The 24,259-nt window shown below is 31.2% G+C and overlaps 2 protein-coding genes across 3 annotated transcripts; both read left to right on the top strand.

Moving 5' to 3' along the window:
- Positions 1–10,063: 10,063 nt before the first annotated feature.
- LOC149542301 (uncharacterized) lies at positions 10,064–12,225 on the top strand. 2 transcript variants are annotated; one of them, XM_089797280.1, is made up of 3 exons: positions 10,064–10,326; positions 10,413–10,488; positions 11,557–12,225. In XM_089797280.1, exons 1-3 carry the CDS (start codon positions 10,318–10,320, stop codon positions 12,093–12,095), a joined length of 624 nt encoding a protein of 207 aa, XP_089653406.1. In that variant the 5' UTR covers positions 10,064–10,317; the 3' UTR covers positions 12,096–12,225. The 2 variants fall into 2 exon arrangements, with proteins under 2 accessions (XP_089653406.1, XP_089653407.1); XM_089797281.1 differs by having other exon boundaries at positions 10,140–10,333.
- Positions 12,226–21,860: 9,635 nt separating this feature from the next.
- Positions 21,861–23,605, top strand: LOC149542302 (uncharacterized). The gene is made up of 3 exons (XM_089796195.1): positions 21,861–21,987; positions 22,084–22,159; positions 22,831–23,605. The coding sequence occupies exons 1-3, from the start codon at positions 21,979–21,981 to the stop codon at positions 23,331–23,333; spliced, it is 588 nt and encodes a 195-aa protein (XP_089652321.1). The 5' UTR covers positions 21,861–21,978; the 3' UTR covers positions 23,334–23,605.
- The last annotated feature ends 654 nt before the right edge of the window (positions 23,606–24,259 follow it).

The raw sequence follows: 24,259 nt of genomic DNA on the forward strand, positions 1-24,259 counted from the left end.
ATATGAAATCAGATCTATGTTGTTTAACATTCTCTAATTTTGGTTGGCAATTCTTTGAAGCAACATTATTCATTTTGGCTCAACACACTTCTTTTTGTGTAGCATGCATATTTTTAGTAGGAATAAATGCTCTAGTACACACACACACACACACACACACACACACACACACACACACACACATTTTTAAACATGTCAACATACATAGATATCAACATTTTTTTTTATATCGCAGATTACAAGGTTACGATTAAGCATATATCTAAACTAGAAGCTTCTTTTAGTTAAGCACTCACATGTTTTATTCAAGTATCAACCTCAAGGCGTTTGAAACTTGGTATGACATTATGTCCTCTTACTATCATCCTCACCAATTGTGCCCAACATAATGAACGATAACCCTTTGAGAACATTAAATTTTTTATTTTATTGATTTTCAATATATGTGTTCTATTCCAAATTTTGACTATGTTTACTTGAATCCATCATGAAATATTTAGCTTTTAGTTTTAATCTATTATAAATTTCATATGGTTTATGGAAGGTAGTTCAAAAATCACAAAAATCATTTATTAACAAATTTCCTTTCTTTATTTGATTCTATTATACCCATTATTTAATAATGAAATTTACATTTTAATCTTCCATTAATGAATATTATTAAAGATTCTCTTCAAACCCATTTGAAAAAAATAAATAGATCTATTAAAAATATTTATTTGAAAAAGTCGTTTTAAACAAAGTTAAGTATCTAAAAAGGAGAGTGAAAATATTTATAAGAAATATTGTATAAGGAAAAATGAAGATTAGAGGAATATGACAAGTTAATAGAAGAATTGCTAATTAATGAAGTAGATATTATAATGGCTATGGTAAGAAGGATATTTTGATAATAGTAGAAGATGTGATCATAACTATAATAAATAAAAATTTTCAGCAAAATAAATTGAGTAATTATGAAAAAATGTTTGAAAAGAAATAAATAATGTTATATTTGTATGAAGAAGAAGGATGGACATTTTTTCTATGTTTTTTTGCGTAATGTCACTACGGAAGTTTATAAAATGTATTTTTTCTTAGAGTTTTTATACCAACATGAGAGGATCTATAAACTTATATTTATATTTAGATGTTTCATTAATTGTTCAAGTGTGGCATGGTGATTAAAAAGAAGATGAAGTTGTATGCAAGGTGACAATTTTAATAAACCAAACATGCTTGGAAAAGCTACATTCAAGATGTGTTAGATTCACCAAAGTTGACACATAGCTTGTTGAGAACAAGAAAACTTGTTGAAAATGGATATCTATAATATTGTAAAATAATCAATCTATTCAAGACCAAAAATAGACAATAAAATTGTGGTAAATATGCTATGAAATAGGAAATCCTCTTTCAAAGTAAACTACAATGAAACTGACATTCATAAAATTGGATACAAGGATTAAAACTTGCCATGATATGTGAAATGAGGTTATATTAGTTTTTAAGGATGAAAAGTTCTTTACTAAAATAGAGTAATAAGAGGAATAATATACATCAAAGAATGTGATCACATTTATTCAAAACTTATTATATACAAGAAACAATAGGATTCTTTTTAAATGGGATGGACCTTAGAAAAAAGCCCACATTAAGTGGTTTATTTAATATTTATCATCCAATGTTAACTTTGTCATGTTTATTTAAACCATTTAACCTGATTTTTATAGTGTTTTCTTGTACAAATTAGATCCATGTTATCGAAGAAAATTAAAATTCCTTTATCAGATTCTAGCAATTTAAGGCTCTAATCAAAATTTAAATAAGTTATTTTCCTTAAATATTAAACTAAATAGAAGAGACAATTCATTTTTAATGAATTTCAATGCATTTCTAAAAAGAGTACGATTTCAAGAAAATTGATCACTAGCTACACATATTGAAATTTAAAAAAAAATTTAAACACAAAATTTATATTATTGTAAAGATAGCATGAAGCATCCTTAAAATCAAGGATTTGTCAACTATGTTTGGAGTTGAATCTGTATACATATACATATACATGTGTACACACACATGCATGCATGCATGCATGCATGTGTGTGTGTGTGTGTGTGTGTGTGTGTGTGTGTGTGTGTGTGTGTGTGTGTGTGTGTGTGTGTGTACTTATACACATGTGCATATAAAGATATAGATATAGATCTAGGTTTGTGCATATACATATACACATACATACATATCAATATATATTTATATAGATTCAAACCCTAATAAATATATGTGCGTATAAATTTATACACATATGCACATATAAAGATATAAATATCAATCTCATTATATCTACCTACATATAAGCAGACATAGATGCACATATTTACACACACACACACACATATTAACATATATCTATCTTATATTATAAACACACACACACACACACACACATATTAACATATATCTATCTTATATTATAAACACACACACACACACACAAAGAGAGAGAGAGAGAGAGAGAGAGAGAGAGAGAGAGAGATGTGTGTATATGTATGCATATACATGTGTACACACACACAAATAGACCTATATATAGATACACACAGAGATATATATGTTTGGTATAGAATCATTCATAATATACAATGTTTATAATAGTCTTGATATTAAATTTAATATGTTATTTTCTTTATTTTTATCCATTTATTTAGTTCACATGTGTATAAAATAGGTGCATCATTTCAAAAGTAGGCATGAAGAGATTTTCTATTACAATATTAATTTTACATTTTTTAGGGTTTAATTTTTCTATTTAGCTATCAATTCAATGTAATATATGAATAAGATAATAAATTAAAAATAGTCTTCAAAAATTTGAGCCCAAATTTTATACACCTAATCTAATTCATATTAGTGTTTTTTCTTTGGGCTTAATCTTAAAAATGTAGTTCTGCCCACTAATTAAAATTATACAACTTGTGAATACATATGATTTTGCATATAATTGTTGATAAATAAAATCCTAATGAAGATATAACAAAAAAGAAGTGAGATATATTTAAACCAAATAATATAGTAGGAATACCCTTTTGCATTGATACTTTAAATGGTGTGCATATTTTTAATATGGAAAATTTCTAAGAAAAAACATAGTTTGAGTGAGGTAATTCTTTGTGTGTATAAGATATATAGATGATCAATCATTGTACACCATTACATATTCAAAGATACTCATTGGGTAATTAAATTATAAGGAAAACAAAAACATTATTTTTCAAAAGAATGAAGAAGCACAACTATATATGAAGAATCTTCATGTTAAATTAATATTTTTAGATATTTGCTAAAAATTCTAAAGGTTGCACATATAGGGACCTGTGTCATCCCTAGATGTGGCACACAATATCTTCCTTTTCTATCTATGACTAGTTCCTCTTCTTATTGGACATATATTAGAAAGTATGTTTCTTGGGAAGAGGCTCCCCTATAGTTTTTAAAATGATTTGTAGAGATTGTTTGGCCCTTAATTTTTTGTTTTGCATTGCCATTTCCCTAGAAAATTTTCTAAGGCTTCAAGGTTTTTTTCTTGTCTAGTTCTAATTAAGATCATGATATTATACTGGAGTTTAGGTTCTGTTGTCTTCATTGGAGGTTGAAGCTCTACAATTTGGTTTCTCTTCATTAGAGATTTGATATTTCATTTTGATATTTTGTTTCAAGCACATTTTCTGTGGGTTTCTTTATGTTTTACCTTTGTTCTTAGTGGTAAATATTTGGAGCATTTTCCTTTTCATTCTTGGTCTTTTCATATATCTTCTATATCATATACTTTTCTAGAGATATTTTTCAATGATTTGTTTATTAGTCTCCCTACCCTTTCCCTTTTCAATTCTATAGAGGTGGGGTCCTCTCTTGAGGAGGTTGTTCCTTGTGACTTTTGGATTGGTTTGGTTGCTTTTTCTTCTTCCTTATTATTCTACTTTTCATATTGAGGTGGGGAATTTTATTTGGAATTTGAGATATAATGGGTGAAAGAGGTCCAAAGTAATCTTGTAAGGGTTATTCTTGTACCTAGTTTCTTGGCCTTGGGATTGGGTTGAGATTTTTTTTTTGTCTCTAGGTTTTCTACTCTCCTTATTTCGTATTAAGGTGGGTACCTCTCCTATGGAGGTAGAGATGGATTCTATTGGATTTTTTTGAGCATGCATATGGAAAGCTATTTTTGATAACTACTTCTTAATTTAGTGCCATTTGAAAACCTAATCTTAAGGTTAGTGGAGCCTTTCAAAACCCCTTGATTTGGAGGATAGAAAATGTGAAGGTTATGTGAGATTTTTTAAAACATGTGTAAAGGTTTAGGGAGCATGTCAAAACAAAGGGGTCTTATTATTCATTATGTTTTCTTAGAGTGTTCAGCTTGGTTTAGATTCCAAGCTTTGGGGACCTTTCCAAAACCTAATGCTTCTTTTATTTAGTAATCTTCTAAAATCCTCGTGGTCCTCTATTTTAGATGGACTTTTCTAAAAATTCTCACCAAATACTATTTTTATTTTATATTCTTGTTGTTGATTTTTAAGGTTGTGGCTTTGATAAAAGCCATGTTTCTCACAAATTATAGGTTCCTAGTGAACCCCTTGGTTTTCAGATTTTAAGGTTTAGGAAACCTTGAAAAATCTTATTATTTGACGTGTTACTCTTAGACTTGTCTTTTAGTTGGTGCTCTTTATGTTGATATATTTCTATGTTACATTTTTCTTTGATGATGCTTCGCTGATGGTCTAAAATTGTTTATCTTATGTAGATATTACATTTTTTCCAATTGTAAATACTTCTCAAAAAAATTTGTAATGCTTTTTTAGGTCCCTTCAAAGTTTTATTTCTTTTTATAAAAAAATAAAATAAATAAATCATCAATCTAAAACATAAAGGACAAGTATCACATTTAATTTATAGACTTCCTAAACTTAATTATGTGATGTAAGATTTATGAGTTATTATGTAAATTGATAGCATCTATACTAATACCTAAAGGTGTATTTTCCCCCTTGTCATTTGTGTCCTCTATTTAACATTTGAGATTTCATATCTTTTTTGCATCAGTTGTCATTGTATTGAGTAAAGGTTTTTATTTTTCATTAGTTTTCATGTTTCTTCTTATTTATGGGTACTTTTCTCTATTTTTATTTAGTTTTAGTTGGTGGCTTTGATTGTATCCTCTTGTACTAGTTTTTTTCCTTAATCTTTTACAAAATATCAAGCCGCCCTAGTTTTCTAGTTTGTATAAGCACTTCAGTTGAGTTATGTTGATCATACTCATTGCTTCATATGGATTACTATCCTAGAAATTAGAGTACTATTTGAAGTCAAGAGTGGGAGAAGTCATTTCTTGGATGCATTAAAGATAACATGCTCGCATCCATCTTTCTGTGTGATCATTCGCATATTCACCAATGTAACAAAAGGATTATTGGGTTTGATATTATTTTTCCTCCAAGAAATGAATTATTTATCCTTCATAGATCTTATCAACTATTCTCTACAACACTTTGGATTTTCTCCAATCCCCTTTCCATCTTGAGCTAATCATTAGCAAATATGTCAAGCCAATTTATGTGCAGGGAGATAAAATTCCTAAAGCTTGTCAAAAATATGACTTATGGGGCAGTGCTACTCTTATAGGTGGTCTCTTTCATCATCATGTTGTCCTTAGCAACCACAGAGTATACATGGTTCTTTGAAGCATCAAGAAGGCTCTAGAGAGGCAATCTTTTCACCTGGTCAAATTTTCTCTACATCAATTTTGTGGTTATTTGTCTAAGGATTGTGTTAATAGAATTCATTAGTTAGTCTTTGCTATACTAGATCTGTTAGAGAAAGATTCCTCCATTGCTCTGCCATCACAACCTCTTATTCATCCACAACTTTTGGCCCATCACAATCCTTTCCCAATCTTAACCTCAAGCTTAGTTCTGGTGATACCACCTCTTCTTTTATGGAAGACTAATATATATTATATTGTGAATCCTACTCTCTTTTGGCATTTTTTTCTCTATTATGTGTGCAGGTTTTATACGAGGTGCCAATGTATCAGTTGGCTCCTCTCCTAAAGCATTCTAGTGTATCAGTGGTGTTCATATATAGATTTGGAGGTGCCTATTTTGTCAAGTCTAAAGTAGTCACATCGCTTCAAATTAAGGAATGTTGATACAACAGGTTCTTTCTTTTGTATTTACTTTTTGGATACTTTGTAACTTACATCCTAGTCTTAGGGATGATATATTTTTATGCATCTTTTATATGCCTCCGGGATATATGTAGCTTTTAGGTTCTGTCATCATATATTTACTATCTGATGTAACTTGGAGGCATTATTTTTTGGGGATTTTTAATTTATCCTCATTATAGTGGTCCTTCCTTTCTATTTCTTTTTCTCTTGATGGGGTCATGAATAGAGTTTTTCTTCCTAGTTCTTTTCCCTTGGAGCTCCTTATCTTAGAATCAGTTGAAAAAATGTATAAAATTATATATATAATACATCAAGTGGCAATGCCACCTTTTGGAAAAACATTAAATTAAATTAAATTATAATTTGCTGCATGTTTTTGAACTTTAGTTAGGTTTTATATAATTATATCTAATCATATTAGTGTTTTTGTATGTGTGTGTACATGTTTGTGTGTAAATATATAATTTCTAAAAATACTTTTGAGTTGTATAGGCTAAAGAAGGTAGACATCATTGTAGATTGCATTCAATAGGCTGGAATATTTAGATTGAAACATATTACAATCCATTAATTTCAAGGGGAATATTAGACATAAAATAAAATACTTTCTTGATACTATGATTGAAAAATTTTTATTTTATTTCAAATGTACATGAATTATACTACTTAACTCATTTACAATTAGTTGATAAAAATCTAGTAAGTTCAATCCATCCTAAACAAAATTTTCTAAGAGATAGCTCATATATCTCTAGGATGGTGCTACTTTGATTGATCACATGTACTAATCAAATGTAGTTTTGACTTTATATACTACATTATAGTAAAAATGGACAAGGACATGATTCTATTATGGATTTTCTTTGTTCCTTTCCAAGCTTATGAGATCATCTTGTAGTAGAAATAAGTTTTTATAGTACTACACTTGGAAGAATAAAAAATTGTAAAGAAGTTGTCAAAATTCTATTCAAGTAAATCCATGAAAAAGAAAATATCTTAAAAGATAAGTTATAAAAATTGAAATTGAGATATGGTAGCCATATAATATAAATTAAAACATAAATTAAATTAAAATCATCCAAATATTTATTTTTTTAAAATAGTTTTATCAAGATATATCAACTATATTATATCATAAAATTTATCATTCTTGGAGGTAGGTTTAAACTCTTCCATTGCCACCTCTTTCCTATGTTCAATCATTTTTGGCATTCTATCAAACTAAATGTCTTCTTGGAATCTATTTTCACTATCTTAGTCCACTGTTAAATCAAAAGCCCACTGTGATACCCCCACCCCAAGGCTGCATCCTCTACATGTATAACTTTCATCTGGATCTAACCCCAAGGTATGCCTTAAATGTAATCATTATTGAAATTACCAACCAATTTAGTAGAGTGAAAGAGCTTCCCTTTCTATTACAATTACTCCTACTCTCAAATCTACTAGGGTTAACCCCTCAAAGGAAGGCTCATAGAGTCTTGACTAAAGGGGTAATATGGTATCACATTTGTTCATATCAAGGGGTTTAACATGGGAAAAAAAGAGGGCATTATATTTCCTAACTAGGTGGTAGTGACATCTTTATGGGGCAGGGATTTGGGTTTGTATAGGAAAATGGTTGTAACATTATTGGAGGGGCTGAGAAAAAGGAGTCTAGGGCAATATCATTTGAAAATAGGACTTTTTAGCATGCAACGAACGCATGTGCTATGATTTAGGCTCACTAAGTGAAACATCCATTATAAGGCCAATATGAAAGATTTAATAAATGAGAAGTATATTGATGAAACCATCACTATCTCTAAGGATTATTTTTATTCTTGATCAACTAAATTGGATTGGAAGCCTAAGACTACCCCTTTAAAAAATAGTAGTCAACTTTGAAACCCCTCTTCCCCTATTATTGGCCCTTGTTCCTCTAAACGTGATAATGAGGTCCCTCTAAATGTTTTTCTCCCCATTCCCTGATAACCATCATATTATGAATAAAGTGGATAAACTTTACATCATCCATAATCATCACAATTCTATCATTACATGTCTGATTACACAAGTTGAAATGGATACAAAAAAGATATGTAGGTTGGAAGCTATTGTGGAGGTGGGGGTCAAATTTGGGGACTAGTCTTGTACTATTGTAGATGATTGGGTCTAGGAAACTATTGTTAGTCTTCCCAATAAAATAGATTATTGTGATATTATTGAAGAACATGTTTATAGATTTAAGACCTTGATTTCCTTGAAGAGAATAAATAGGAAATGCTATTGAATCTACTCAATATCAAATCCAACCAAAACTTGGTGAATAAAAATCTTGTGAAGCTTGTAACCCTCAACAAATAGATGATGGATAAGAAATTACTACATCCTTAAATACCCTCCATGTGGAATTGGAATACAAGTCAAGAAAAAGAAGGTAAATGGAGGAAAAAATTTAAGTCTCTTCTCAAATGGGGAAAGAGGGCCCTTCTTCTTTGGCCAAGTGGTTATGCACTTGGTCAAAAAGGGTTCTTTCTTGGATACCCTTAAGAATCATACTCAATAATGAAAGGAGGTTAATCTCTTGTCTATCTAGTTTCCTCCATTTTTCAGTTCTTGGTTTGCCATTTTTTGTAGTTAGTCCTTTTCAAAGTGTTTTATCTTTTTGTTGTTGATTAAATTCATTCCTTACAAATTCCTTTTGAGCTACCTTTGAGCTTTATGTTGTGAGATTAAACTTTTTTAAATTGACTTCATCATAAATATATTAAACCATTAATATCTTAACATTATATAAAAACAATAAAAATGTACTATTAATTAGATTTACTAATAAATTTAATTTTCTTTTGAAACCAATCAGAATACTGTGCAATAAATCTATATGTTATTACCATAATATTAGATTGAGGTTAAAAAAAACTCATACCCAAGATATTCTGATCTCTGCGTAGACAATTCCGACAGGCACCGGAAGTAAAACATGGGATTGTACCCTAACCGGTAAAGGTAAATAGTCTTAAGAGGCCACCCTTTAGGGCTGTGGCTATGCAGCCATGAAAAATGTCTCCCTTACGAAGGAGAGACACTTAGAATTTTTTCAAAAAGTTGTGAAAACTAATGCAATAGTAAACGTCGTTTTTCGTGGCTAGATAGCCAGCGGTCTTTAGTAAAATTGTAAATTATCATAAGGGTATTGACCATCCAAGGACTCACAGAGTCATCAGGTGCATTCATCCATTCGCCATGCATCCATGTTCTGGATTGTACCCTTTATTTTAAGTCCCCCAAGGCGTGCAGTCTACTTTTTGGGGAATGGAATTTGTGCTTCATTTTATGAAGATGTTAAGAAGATAAGTCTCAAAGTATGGTCTCAAATTTGCACGCTGTCACATCTGAAAAAACTTTTAAGAGTCCGAGCATCCCTCTTAGCAGGTTGATAAAGCTCGTAAAAAGATTATCCAAGATGCCTAATTTGTGGCTATTGTCTCTTGCAATCTTATTCTTTTTAAAGTATTGTAAGGGTGGATATGGATTGCTACAAATGCGAAAGAGCTGACATGATTCTACCGCAAAAGTGGATGGAACAATGTTGTTATGTCACATTATTCTTTCTTTCAGCTTCAGATATTTTAGGTTGTTAGAGGATATAATTACAAAAAGTTCATGCTTATTTTCATTGATCAAACCACGCAAACTAGATTATACTGGAGTAAGTTGCTCTTTTGGAACCTAATCTTTGGTGAAATTTTGTGTAATATAGTCGGTAGATGATTCCAAAACATAACTCATATGCACGATAGATTGTGGTCCACTTACGATGCATACCAACCAATAATCTAGTGTCTTGATATTATTCCTAAATTATTTGATCCACCCATTCTATATTTCGTGTCTAGTGTGAAGTTTTTTTCAGTTCCTTCATTTATAGTGTCGTAGAATTCTCGTGTGCATCGTCTTGTTTTTAGTCCCACAGTGTCGTGCAGCCTAGCTGTTCAGAATACGAATCTCTGCGTCATCTGACGGAGATATTTCGAAGATAGAAATGTCTTAAATGTGCACTCTTTTCGCCTCCACAGAGCTCTATCAGGCCACTCCGCAGGTTCTCAGAATTGCAGGAAGTTTTGTCCAAGATGTCCAATGTAAGGGGTTTGTGTCTAAACTTGTAATCTTCTTTGTTTTCTTAATCTAATGGGCTAATTACTTACTTTGAGCTCTGACATTGCAGACAACAGTTATGAGGGTGGATATGGAATGCTACAAATGCAAGAGAATTGCCTTGCAGTCTGTCACAAGAATAGATGGTACAATGTTGTTATACCAGATTACTCTTGTTTCATCTCCAAATATGTTGTCTAGTTCATAGGATCTAAACCTAGAAGCTTTTGTTTATTTTCTTTGATTGTATCACAATAATACAAGAATATATATTCAGCAATAGTTTTGGAGGCTGCTAGCATCTCTACAAACTGTAAAGTTGATCAAATTTTAAAAAATCAAAAACACTATGAATTTTTCTCAAAATTTCACCATTTGATTTTCATGATCTCCATACTTTGTAGTTGAAAAAAAAAAACTTGCAAAAAAAATACTATGTTTTAATGAATCTGAAAAAAAAACAAAAATTGACCTTATTTTCTCTTTAATACATTTTATCTGGAGATTAGCCAATTATTTATAAAGAATAAAAGGCTATTACATTTTGTTTGGGTTACTAACCTCAGTCATCAGATCTTTATATTGTCAACCTCTTCTTTTTTCTCAAGAAATACAACATTTACATCTTCCTTTTAATAAACTATATCTGAAGATCTTCATATATAAATAAATGAAGCATGGATGATGAAAACGGTGAACTTTAATCCTTTATGAATTATCTGTTCTAACTGTTTTAGACCTTGAATCTCCTGCTACATCAATGCTTCATGAGTTATTCAAGAAAGGCAGGGAATCGAGTTTTAACGTCTACTTTGATTAAGCTGCACACTATTCGTGTTTTCCATTCTTGGATTTAAGATCTTGGGTTCAAATTGTTATATAATGATCGAAAACAATACTGTTGTAAGAAAGCAAAGAAGCCTATTTCACTAAGTTTCTATTTACCTTCTTTTCTAGCGAGTTTAGCTCTAAGATTTCATTTTGGAATGCCTGACCACATCCTGGCTTAAAAATGTGAAAATGGAAGTTCATTCAATCTTTTGTTTACGTTACTCTTTCTTTATTTACTCGGGCACGGAATGCGAATTTTGTAATAATTGTGAAATTGAATTATATTATTTTTGAATGGAGAATTGAAACTAATAAAACCTTCAGTGATCACATTTGACAAGATTTTAATGATGTTTTTTCTGTTTCTTATTGTTCAATTGCAGGAATAGATATGATCTCTATCAACACGAAGGAAAATACCTTAACTGTGGTTGGAGATGCAGATCCAGTGTGCATCATTAATCAGATAAGAAAGAAATTCAAGTGTGCTCAACTGCTCCCAACACCACCCCCGCCACCACCACCAGAGCCAGAGCCAGCACCAGAGCCAGAGCCAGAGCCAACGCCAGCACCAGAAACGGCACCAGCACTGGAGCCGGAGCCGGCACCAGAGCCAGTGCCAGAGCCAGCACCTGCACCGGCACCAGCACCAGAGCCGGTGCCAGAGCCAGCACCAGCGCCAGCAGCCGAGACTCCACCTCCACCGACACCGGTGATCCATCGCGAGATAATATACTATCCTCAGTATCCTCCATGCATGGGTCATGCCCCATCATTTCCACCTGGCGAATATTGTGGATGTAATTCATGTTCAAGAAAATCAGATATTTCATGGCCTATGCACCATCCTCTTAGTTCTCCCCCTGATCAAGTCTTTCATGTGTGGGAAGAGGAAAATCAAAGTTCCTGTACTGTTTGTTAGACCAAATATCCTCACTCTACCATTTTTACTATAGATGAAATTAAGCTCATCATGAAAATAGGATCTATTACTCACTGTTCTATATTCATAATCAGTAATATTTCAGTATATTATGATCCATGTTTAGCAAGATTTTTGTCTATCAGATTCATTATGTTGTATTAGATGAACCGATCTATGAAAGAGATAAGTATCTAACATACATCTATGGGATAATATCAGCCGGTAAATAGCTTAGTGGCGTGTCGTTATATGGAAACGAAGTTGAAATTCTTTTGTTAAGAATCTCATGTTTGTGAATATGACGACCAAGTGCTACTGTATTGACCAGCGAAATTCCGTTCATAAGTTTGATCGCATGCATAACTCCACTGATGAGTAGGATTCCATTGATACCGATTTGACAATAAAAGGATGTCTGCATGAAAAACAAGGAAAGGACCGTTTTCTTTGGATTCATATTATTAGTATATTCCAATTGTCAACAAGATCTGACTATTGATATGACTACTCAACATTTTTAATTTATTTGAAATAATGTTTTCTTGTGCAGCACAACATAGAATTTGGCTTTTTAGACTAGTATTATATAAAAAGAAATATAAAGTAGATTTTAGTCTGTATAGAAATATAAAAAATCTCTAGTACTACTATATTTACATAGGTTATGAAAGTGTAATTGTAAAATTTGTATATTATGTTTTTTTTTAATATACTTTTACATATCTTTAGATTGAAACAATTTATATCATTATATATTAATAAGATGTGTATATGTTAAGTTTGATTCAATCTTTAGTTTTTATGACACTTTCTTTTTTGTATGTTTCTATGCAATCATCTAGGTTTACAAGTGTCTTTGGTCACAAGTTTTCCTCTTAATGGACACATGTCGTGTCCATGAAGTTTTTGATGGAACGTGACAAGTTTCTCTTGCTATAAACATTGTTGCATGGGCACATGTCACGGGCTTCTTTTGGATAAGGTTTTAGCACCTTGAGGAGTAAACAATGACTACATATAATGGTCTTTGATTCCTTTATGGCATGTATAAGGTGGAGTATGGGATGTGACAACATGCTAATGGTGGCTCTATTTATCATTCTAGTTATTATCTTCCTAGGTGAATCTCTATCCAATGAGGCAAATATTTTGGGTGGAGAATATTTTCTAGTTTTGCAAAGGCTCTTTGAGAAGGAGAAGGTACTCTATTTGAAGGGTTGGATATTAAGTTTCTTGACCAAGAGAAAACTTGAGAAAAAAATGATATACGTGCCAACAGTTACTTTTGGTTATGTGACATTGAACAAGTGAAAAGTTGATAACCTATTAAAGTCAAAGTTGGTCCACCAAGGTTTGCTCTTGTTTTTTGATTTTGTGGATTTTGATCCTAATGGATATATGTCAAGAAGATTCAATATCATTATTCACCATGCTCAGTTGTATTAGGATGTAAAATAGAGCCTTGCACATCCCCTAGTAGGTATTTCAATTAATCTATCATCTCCATATGTTGATTCCATTCACCTTGGCCACAATTTTGTGAGGTAAAGTTACATTTAAACCTACTCTTAAATTCTACCTAAAATTATAGAATTATTTTGAAAAATGGGGGTTGGTCACAAGAGAAGGTCACTACTTTGTGAATCTATAGGTTGGAATCTAAGAAGGGCCACATCAAACTAAATGACTCTAAGTTGGATGGGATAATCAAGGAGAAATGTACACCAAATACGATGAAGGTTTCTCCTTAGTACATTACGAGAAGGAATAAAGTATTGTGTGTGTTCCTAATCCTTTTTTAGAGTACCAAGTAGTTGTAGTGAAACAAGAGGAGAAATGTATATAAGTGGTAGTGCCTTGGAAAGTAAAATAGCAACACTAGGACACCAAAATGTCAAAAGGGTCACAATCTCAAAATATGTATGCCCAAAGCTTGGTGACAATGAGGAGAAGGCATGTGAAACCTATTTCTCCCCCTAGACTGAAAAGAATACATATAGAAAAATTTGTACCACAAGAGTCAAAAAAAAGGGAAAAGGAGAAATTGTACCTAGCTATGATGCAAGTAGATCTTACACTACTACCACCACCACTATCACTTCTTTAGATAGGTTTTTTTTTTCAACAATCATCTCTTCTCAATATTTAGTTTCTTTAAGAGTTAGGCCCTCAATCTCCCATACCCAAGAAAAAGCCACTCCTATTTAACAAAAATAGATCCCCATGCAGTCTCTTTTCTTTTCCCTTCCTAGTTAAAAAACCATCCCTATTGTTAATTTAACCTCCCCATTGTTAGTAATTCTTGCAACTCTTACAATGTTCATTTTATCTATGACCCATTTAATCCCTCCTTTGATATATCTTATTTTTGGGAAGAAAGCTATTGCCCATACTATGATAAACACTTATTTTAACTCTTGTAGGAAAACTAGAATGGCTTAAGCTCAAAAAAAGAAATATGGAGAGGAAATCCAATTGACTTCTACTAATGTTGGTCCTCTATGTAATAACAAGAATAGGAAATTTACTATAATGTTGAAGGTAATGTCAAGAGAAATCTCCAAAGTCATATGTTTCTTGGTAAATTTGAATCCTTTACTATCTTATTGAAACTTGATTATATAAGACCCCAAGATAGAGTTCATTTAATTAAGGAGCCTCAAAATATGATCATTTGTTATTATCTAAAATTTAGATAAATGAGTTTTTAAAAAAAAGGAAAGAGAGTTATAGAATGTAAAGGGCATAGTCGATAGTTAAAATACGTATTAAATCTCTTGAGAAATAGAATTTACACTCACTGGGAGTCTCTAAGAGAAAATGATTGATGAAATGGAATACGAAGGGGCCAAGGTGATAAATACAAATGATAAATTGAACAAAGTCAAGGTTGTGACATATAATGAAAAAGTGTGATTGACCCAAGAAATACATGATAAGGATAAAGAGTTTCTTATGTTAGGGAAGTCAATAAATGATACTTTAAAAATCCTATAGGATAGGAGGAATGAAATAGAAAGGATCTAAGAAGAGTTTGCACAACATCTTTCCAAATTACAAGAGTAGCATGATTATTTAGTTAGGCCCAATAGACAATGTAATTTAGAATGCTATGAATTTATGTGAAAGATACATATCATTTTTTATATTTTCATTGATATCGAAGTCTTAACTAGCTAGACATTATGCTACTCTACTAGAGTGTCATATCATTTGATTGATGACAGGGATTTGATTGATGAAGAGGATTTGAAGAAAGTATGATGATGGTGGAGTTGATAAGTATGGTATTCAATGGGCACTTGAATGAGTTGGATAATGATAATGTAATATTGGTTTAATTTTTGTACAATCATATAATCATGCAATAATGAAGTCTATGAATTTACTGAGCTATACAAGATACCCTAAGTGACAAGGTAAAATGAGTACAATATTAAAAGAAGGTTTGAAAAAGAGAAGTTGAAGATCAATGTTAATTGAATAATTCGTATGTTAACTGAGTATAAGATGGAAGAACAAGTTAGGAAAGATGGAATTTGAGGTTGACTTATGGTGAAAATAAAGAATGTTAAACAAGTTCAAAGGCTAAAGTCAAAGTTTTTAAAAAGATCTACAACTGGAAAAATACAATGACAATCTGATTGTAAGGATGAGCACAAAGTTCACAGAAAGTTCTATTTCCTAAGTGACTCAGTGCATTGAATTTGATATCAATAGATGTGATTAAGCAACAATACCTCAAAGAATCTAGAAGAAGATATTTTAACATTTAAGGAGATATTGGAACAAATTTTTGGTTGTTGATTGATATTGTTAGTTGTAGATTTTTTCCAAGAAAAGAGAAAGAAAGAAGAAAGGTGAACCAAGCATAAGGAACATCAAAAAAAGTTAGAGAAAAGTGAAAGTATGAAGAAGTGAATCAAACAAACAAATATCAGAAGAGGAAGAAGACATAGTAGAATAGAGATCTAAATAAGCATAGTAGTGCTAAATATTATAGATCATTTAATTCTTGTTTTGTTACCAATTTAGCAAAATTAAATTGTGAAGTTGGATGAGATCACAGAGTTATCATTATTGATGTTTGTGAAGTTGAATTGGTACTAAAGTGTTTGAAAGGCCTGAAGGAAAATTGGACATAATGGATTCCCCCCTTGTCCCCCACATTTATCTAACACATTCATAAGTGGAGTGAGAGTCACTAAAGAAGGATTTGGAGAACAAATCCAATTAATTGATTCAAAAGGACAAGGATCTAGTAGTTAACCAAGTCCAATGGATACATGTACGAAGTAGGATTCTCATAGAAATGTTATATAGTTCTAGGGGTCCAACCTACACAATCTAAAGAGTGCATTGGCTATAGAAGTCACACATAAACCAAGAGGTTACATGGGATGATCAAATCAACCAATTATAAGTTTCAATTTTTTAATAAACTTTTATGACATGTACACTATTCGTGCAACCTGTTAAAATCTTCTTCTTGAATAAAATTGAGTTTCTTTTGCTAAACATAATGAAATTTTTTTTACTTAATGGTAGATGGTATGAAATTGTGTGTGAAGACTAAAAGTTATTTAGAGGAAACCTAGTATCAAATAACTCCTAGCATAAATGAGGCAATATCTTAATTGAAAAACTATATGATATTGATGATGGTCTCCATGTCACTAGATAAAATTATAGATAGATGACTTGAAACAATGTGGGCCAAATAATTCATCAAATACATAGAAGAAACTATTTATGTCAAAGAATGCCTAGAGAAGATTAAAAAAAAACTTGTGTATTGTTGAGTAAGGAATGATGCATTTATGCATGTTGGAGTCCCTTCATTCTTTAGACCAAGTGGATCAATATTATAAGAAGGGAAAGTTAGATAACTATTGGAGCTGAATTGAAAATATCAGTCCTACAAGAAGATGTTAGGGTTTGATCCTAAAGCCATTCAAGCTGGTGCAATTATGATGCCTCTTCCCTTCTTATAGTTCAGCTTGGATACAACCAAAAATAGTCTAATAAGTTTCCCTCTTCAAGAGTACATTACACTATATAATTCCTTATGATACCTTCACCTCCACAACTTCTTGAGTAATGAAGAATGGGCTCACTTGTAATCTTCCTTGCCCATGATCTAAGTGGTTCTTTCCTTGACTCTTCTTTTTTGTTTTGTTTTTTATTCTAGATTTTTAGGTTTGGATCTTGTACCCGAATGTCTCGTAGAATACGTTAATTCTTTATGTCTCTATATATACTTGCTAGGTTCACAAGTTTTATTTGTTGGACTTTAGTGTAGGTTGGACTTCATATTGTTGTAGCCCCTTTTTATCCTTGGATTATAAGTTGTATATAAATTTTTTAAATTTTTTAATGGATTTTTAAGTACCTTTCTTATTATGAGACCATTCACAGTAGTTATATAAGTTTTCTTGAAGTACACATAGGATTGTCATGACATTTTGTCTCAACTCACAAGGTAAAGAAATATAATATTTAATCATATTCAATCATATTCCTCATCATGGTTTCTATAACAAAATGGTTTCCTCTTTAATTTTAAACTACTTCATCATTGCATAAATGTATTTTTTAAAGAATGCATTATATCTTATATTCAATCTCTCTTATGAATTATATAAGTTCTAAAGTGTTCTATGACTGCACTCTTTCACTAACACCTTGCTTGGTGTAAGAATTGTATACAAAGTCTTTTATTCTCTATTAGTACTACAACAATTACTATGGTAAGTTGGTGTAAGAATTGTATACAAAGTCTTTTATTCTCTATTAATACTACAACAATTACTATGGTAAGTTTTGAGGTTATTGGGGAGGTAGAGAAGGAAGAGGACATGGATTTTATTCCTAGTGAGAACTTAATGAGAGAGAAGGAAGTTAGAGAAAGAAAAATATGGGCTATAGGGAGGAGGCCATCACAAAAGTTGAAAATTTAATTTTTCTACATCACTTTCTTTTATAAAGTTGACTTAAAATTATAGTTTTGATAAATTGATTTTTTGTGTTCATGAAATTTGTCTTTTTATTTAACATGTCACATCCTGTTGAAATAAAATTATGTTTCAATATTTAATTATATTGAGTACACGACTAATTCATATGAATATCAAGAATAAAATATTTAGAGATCACTTTACTTCAAAAAATAATGAATGTCATATCACCTACTAAATAGTTATATTCAAGTAATATTGTTCACAAGTCATAAGGATAGTTGAAAAAAAACAAAACCCTGCTGATTGATCAAATTAATATCACATTGGGTATCAATAATCAAGGTTAATAAACACTTTAAATCCTTAAAAAAAAATTACAAGTGGGTAATGTCTCTAAGATTTTTGTGTTAATTATAATTTGAAGATAATCAACTTGTCCAAGTTGTACACTTTTATTTTAGCAAGAAAACAATTGTACATGAAATCAATAGTACTAGTATATGTATTATAAAGTATAAAATCAAGAACCCAAATCTGACATTTAATTTTAAAATATTTTTGATAATTTTAAAATCCCCATTCTTAGTAGGATCTAAATCAATTTGTATCAATTGATAATATTTATTTAATTATCATGGAATGTGTATGTATATATGTATGCATGCATGCATGTATGTATGTATGTATGTATCTTTATTTATTTATGTGTGTGTGTGTAAGTAAGTATGTATGCATGTATGTACTTGTGTGTATATGATCACACTAATTATATCACATATCTTGACATATGAGTAAAAGCTAGGACACACCCAATGAAAGTTTGAATTTTTTTAACACTAAAGTCATTATTAAATCCTATATCAACTATAGGAAGATGCATTTTTATTTGTACTTGAGAAAACCCTACTTCAATTATTTTCCATTTGTAAAAGGTAAATAATTTACTTCATTGTAAATGGAAATTAAACTATATCATTTATCTTAGTAATATTATATTCTAATATACTTCACATTTTAAAGGTTTGTTAGAAAGGTAGTTTAACTTAAATTACTTATTTTAGTTAAAATCATCTATATTATACATTCTTTCATTAATATATGTTTTCATAATTGTACATTCTTTCTTTCATTAATATATGCTTTTTTAAATTGAAAATAAAAACATGCCAAGGACAAATGTTCAACTTATGGTATAGTTATCATGTGCTCTAACATTGTAGATGACCATTACTCATTTTCCATGTAGAAATTTATTCTTTTCATTTATTTTTAAAAATAAGGTTTTCATTAATTTTTCTTTAAGGGGCAATTTGTGTCATGCTAGATTTTCTTATTTTCTATGTTTATGAACAAACTTATATGTATACATAGAAAATTTGCATGTCTTAGTAATTGAGACCAATTGTTACATCATTGTGTCACTACAACTTGTGCATTTTCCTAAAGGAGGTGTTGGTGTGAACAGGTGATTTACCTAGCTTTCTCATGATGAGGTCTTGATCATACTAGTATTGAAGGTACTCATAGGATTTTTTATAATTTTATATCTCAAGCCCCAAGATTAAAAATCATGATATAATCATTTCCAATCATATGCCTCATCTTGGTCTCTATAAAAAAAGGTTCATTTGTAATTTAAATCTAGTTGATTATTGTACAAGTATATTATTTTCACGACTACAATTATTTCTTATATTTGACCACTCTAGTGCTTTTCTAGAAATTCTAAAGTCCTAAACGACTATAATATTTTCCGAAATATTGTATAGTAAAGAGAATTATATACAAAATCTTATAGTCTCCACTAATGCTACAAAACAATGTTGAGTTTAGAGATTAATGAGGAAGTATGGGAGGTTAATGATTAGGATTTTGTTCCTAGTAGTGGCTTCATGAGAGAGGAGGAAGCTAAATAAGAAAAAATGTCGTATTGGAGGGAGATCATTGTGATTTGAAAAAATAATATTTCCTCATCTTTTTCTTGAACAATTGACTTAAAAACATGGTTTAGATGCCTTTATTTTTGGCATGGACTTGTCTTTTAGTTAACATGGAACACCTTTATACATTTTTTTATGTTTTGTATATAAAGATACTCAATATGCAACTAAGTCATGTGATCATGTAGATAAGAAAATCTTTCGAGAATGTTATACTTAAAAAACAATGCAAGTCATCTCACCTACACGAAAGACTATTTTGATGTAATATTGTGTAGAAGTCATAAGACTATTCTATATAGTGAAACAACCTAAGAGAACATAGCCTAGTGATTGATCAAATTACAAACATATTAGGAATCAAAGATTAAGGTGAAGAAACTTTTAAAATCATTGAAAATATAGATGAGTTACATTACAAGTGGGATACAGTCCCTAATACTTTTGTGTTATAGTTCTAATTTGAATATAATCAACTCATCGAAGTTGCACACTTTTATAATAATTAGAATTCAATTGTATATGAGATCAATATCATCAGTACATACTAATCTCTAAAATGATGTACTCATCACACATTTGACTTATTAAATATATGAAATAATTATGAAATCTCCATTCTTACTAGTCTTCAAATAAATTAGTATTGATTGATAAAGTTCATTTCATTATCCTATATCTATTAATCATATTATTTAATCACACTACAAATATTACATATCATGTCATATTAATAAAAGTTACAACAAGTCTAATGAAAATAGAAACACTACTTCATTTATGTGTCATGTACATTAAAAAAATTAATAAACTATTTTATTGTAAAGGACAATTTCAATTATATCATTTAACTCAAATATTTTATGTTATGATACTTCTCATTATAAAGATTTGTTTAAAAAATAACAAAAACTAAACTACTTCTTTTCTTAAAAAAAACATCTGTATAATCTTTTATTCATATTTGTTTTTTTTTAATTATACATTCTTTCTTCTATTGATATATGCATTTCACAATTAGAAAAACTTCCAATAACTGATAAATAATCATTACGATTTAAAACTCTCCAATGACTAGGACTGTCATTCAGTGCATCTATGTCTTCACTATACACCCTTATTCTAGATGGATGGTGTCGGATCGTACACTTTGTTTTTGGTCCCCAATGATTCATACTTGCAAGATAAACATTGGACGTTGGTCCTTATAACTTGTACTTTTTCCACCAAAGTGATAATAGCATACGAAAAAGCAATATTAGCACAAAGATAGGCTTGCAAGAAGATTGGCCAAGATCACCTTTTGTCTCTTATAATCTTCTTGTTTTGAAACTACTGCAGAAGTGAAATAAATTGATCTCGTGAAGTATTCTATGCTCTGGCACTACAGACGACTGTTGTAAAGGTGGGCATGGACTGTTACAAATCCACAGAGTAGACTAGAGTTATTTATGTTTTAAGTATTTTGTTCTTATATCAAATTAGTCTTGTTTCATACTCAAATATATTAGATTGTAAGGAGCTATAAAGCAGGTTAGTTTATATTCATTGGAGATTAATCTTTGGTGAAATTCTGGAGAATCTCATGAGCAGATAACTCCAAAACTTACAGTGCCCATAATTCATATCGTACGTTGGTTATGGTCCAGTTACGGTCCATTCCAACCCATAACATATTGCTGTAATCTTATTTCTAAAATGTCGTGATCCACTTATTCTATATTTGTTCTCTCATGGGGTGTGAAATATCAATTCGTTGCTTTATTAGTATTTTATAGCTCCCTTTGTTTTTAGCCCAAAAGCTGTGTACTCTCGCTTTTCCTGATTGGAATTTCTTATATCTAACAAAGATTTTTTTATAGATAGATGTGGGATGGAGGTCCTGTATTTGCACTCATTTTCCATCCCAAAAGTAATAATATTAGACGACCAAGCGTTGGTCTTTGAAGGTAGTCAGACTTGCAGGAAGTTTTGTTTAAGATGTCTAATGTAATGCTCCTGCCTCTTCTAATCTTCTTGTTTTTTCAAAAGACATATTTTTTTTTGTAAACCATGTTGTACTTACTCTGTGCTCTGACATTGCAGACCACTGTTATGAGGGTGGATATGGACTGCTACAAATGCAAGAAAGTGGCCTTGCATTCTGTCGCAGGAATATATGGTACTACCAAATTAATCTTGTTTCGACTAAAAATATGTTAGATAGTTACAAGATCTAAACAAAGTTTGTTTATGTTCTTTGATGAAATTATACCCCTACAAGGAGATTGAGTCAGGAAGGGAATTTAATGTTTTTCTTACTTTTAACCATGTTATATGCACTATAGAGAACAAAAAGGTATTGAAATTTTGTGTTTTGAGACCTAGATCTTCAGATCTTTATATTCCTAAGCTCCTCTTCTTTTCTTTTTATTCAAAGAACCACACCTTTCACAGATTGTTTCTAATGCACGTCGTCGTCTTTTCAATTAAAATTTGTACTTTTCTTAGTGTTCAAATTCCACTCTTTGGGATATAGTTTTTTCCAACTTGATTGCTTAGTTGGAGCTTATTTATTTGTACAAGTGTATGACAGGCAATGAAAAAATATGCTTATAATCCTTATTTATTTTCTCTCTCTTTTAACTTATTTGGGTCTGAGATCCTACAGTTTATGTTTCAAATGTCTGATCACATTGTCACTTAAAGCAAGTGATCATTCCAATTTCATCTGATTGTTCCCTAGTTGATTCTTCTTTCATCTTATTCCTCTTGTTAAAGGTTACATCATCTACAACTTCTCTCTTGCAAGCTTGTTTGATGCTTTTTCTTATTCTTATGGTTTGATTGCAGGAATAGATATGATTTCTATCAATATGAGGGAGAAGACCTTAACTGTTGTTGGAGATGCAGATCCAGTTTGCATTGTTAATCAGATAAGAAAGAAATTCAAGTGTGCTCATCTGCTCCCACCGGCACCGCCACCGAAATCTGAACCGAAACCCAAACCCGAACCTGAACCTAAACCTGAACCTGAACCCAATCCTGAACCACAATCTGAACCAGAACCGGAACCCAAACCCAAACCCAAACCCGAACCAGCACCAGCACCCGCACCCGCACCACCACCGCCATCACCTCCTCCTCCTATAATAGAGGTCCACCGGGAGTTTATATGTTGTCCTAGGTATCCCCATTGCATGGCACATGTCCCATCATTTGCACCCCCACAATGTTGTGGATGCTCAGGTAAAGCAGATATGCCATGGCCTAGGCATCATCCTTCTATGGCCCATCCTGATGAGGTTGTGTATTTGTGGACTGAGGAGAATCAAAGTTGGTGTACCATTTGTTAGACCAAAGATCTTTGTTCTCCCATATCTACTACAGATGAAATTAATTTCATCAACAAAATAAGGTCTATGAATCACCGACGTTCTATATTTATATTTGATTAAAATATATGTATATTTTGATCTATGTTTAGATTTCGAAGGGTTCTTTGCGTATAAATTAATTATACTGTGTAATATAAACCAACCTTCTAGCTCAGAAGAGGAAGGAGGAAGAGAGATATTTTTATATTATGGAAGAGAAGTGTCTTAAGATACATTTTTATGGGATACCATCACTGAGTAAAGAGATTACAGCTGGCACGTCTTTTTGTGAAACTTTTTTGGGGAAAGCAGGTTTGATAAGAGTCAAATGTTTGTGAATGTCACTACCAAATATTAGTGTGCCTTTGAACAAGATTCCGTTCATAATGAAAAGACAGTGAAAAGATGAATGCACTCGTAAAAGTATATAGAAAACAAGGAAAGGTGGTTTTCTAGGTTGAACAGATACCGCATTTTGCTTTTTACATAGATTCCAATTATATGGTGAGCATAATTAACTACGGTCTTTTTTTAATCTATTTTGAAATATTGTTTTTGTTCAACATCAGAAAGACGTAGTTTTTGTGAATTATTATACATTTTACGGTACAAGTTAAATCAATTATTAGTCCCTGTCATTAAGGCAGGATATTATAATTTTCATGTGGTTCTTTTGTTATTAATCATTTCATTTCATTGTATTGGTTAATTTTTCATTCTGTTATATCTATTTTATGATTGGCTGGAACAATTTTTCCTAGGAGTCTTTTCCTATTTAAACAACAAAATTGATAGAAAATTGCATGGAATCTTCCAGATGACATTTGTAAAACTAATCATGTAAACATCCTAGATTCTTCCACATTTAGCTTGCATGTACAACAGGTGGGAGTTAATTGTTCCAT

The sequence above is a fragment of the Cupressus sempervirens genome, chromosome 8 (assembly GCF_028749045.1).
Source record: "Cupressus sempervirens isolate cs-2001-9-10 chromosome 8, ASM2874904v1, whole genome shotgun sequence".
In the NCBI taxonomy this organism is placed as follows: domain Eukaryota; kingdom Viridiplantae; phylum Streptophyta; class Pinopsida; order Cupressales; family Cupressaceae; genus Cupressus; species Cupressus sempervirens.

Coding starts and splice junctions, on each gene's coding strand:
- LOC149542301 (XM_089797280.1), top strand. Junction 10,489..11,556: donor GTCTGTCACAAGAATAGATG/GTACAATGTTGT, acceptor GTTCAATTGCAG/GAATAGATATGATCTCTATC.
- LOC149542302 (XM_089796195.1), top strand. Junction 22,160..22,830: donor TTCTGTCGCAGGAATATATG/GTACTACCAAAT, acceptor GTTTGATTGCAG/GAATAGATATGATTTCTATC.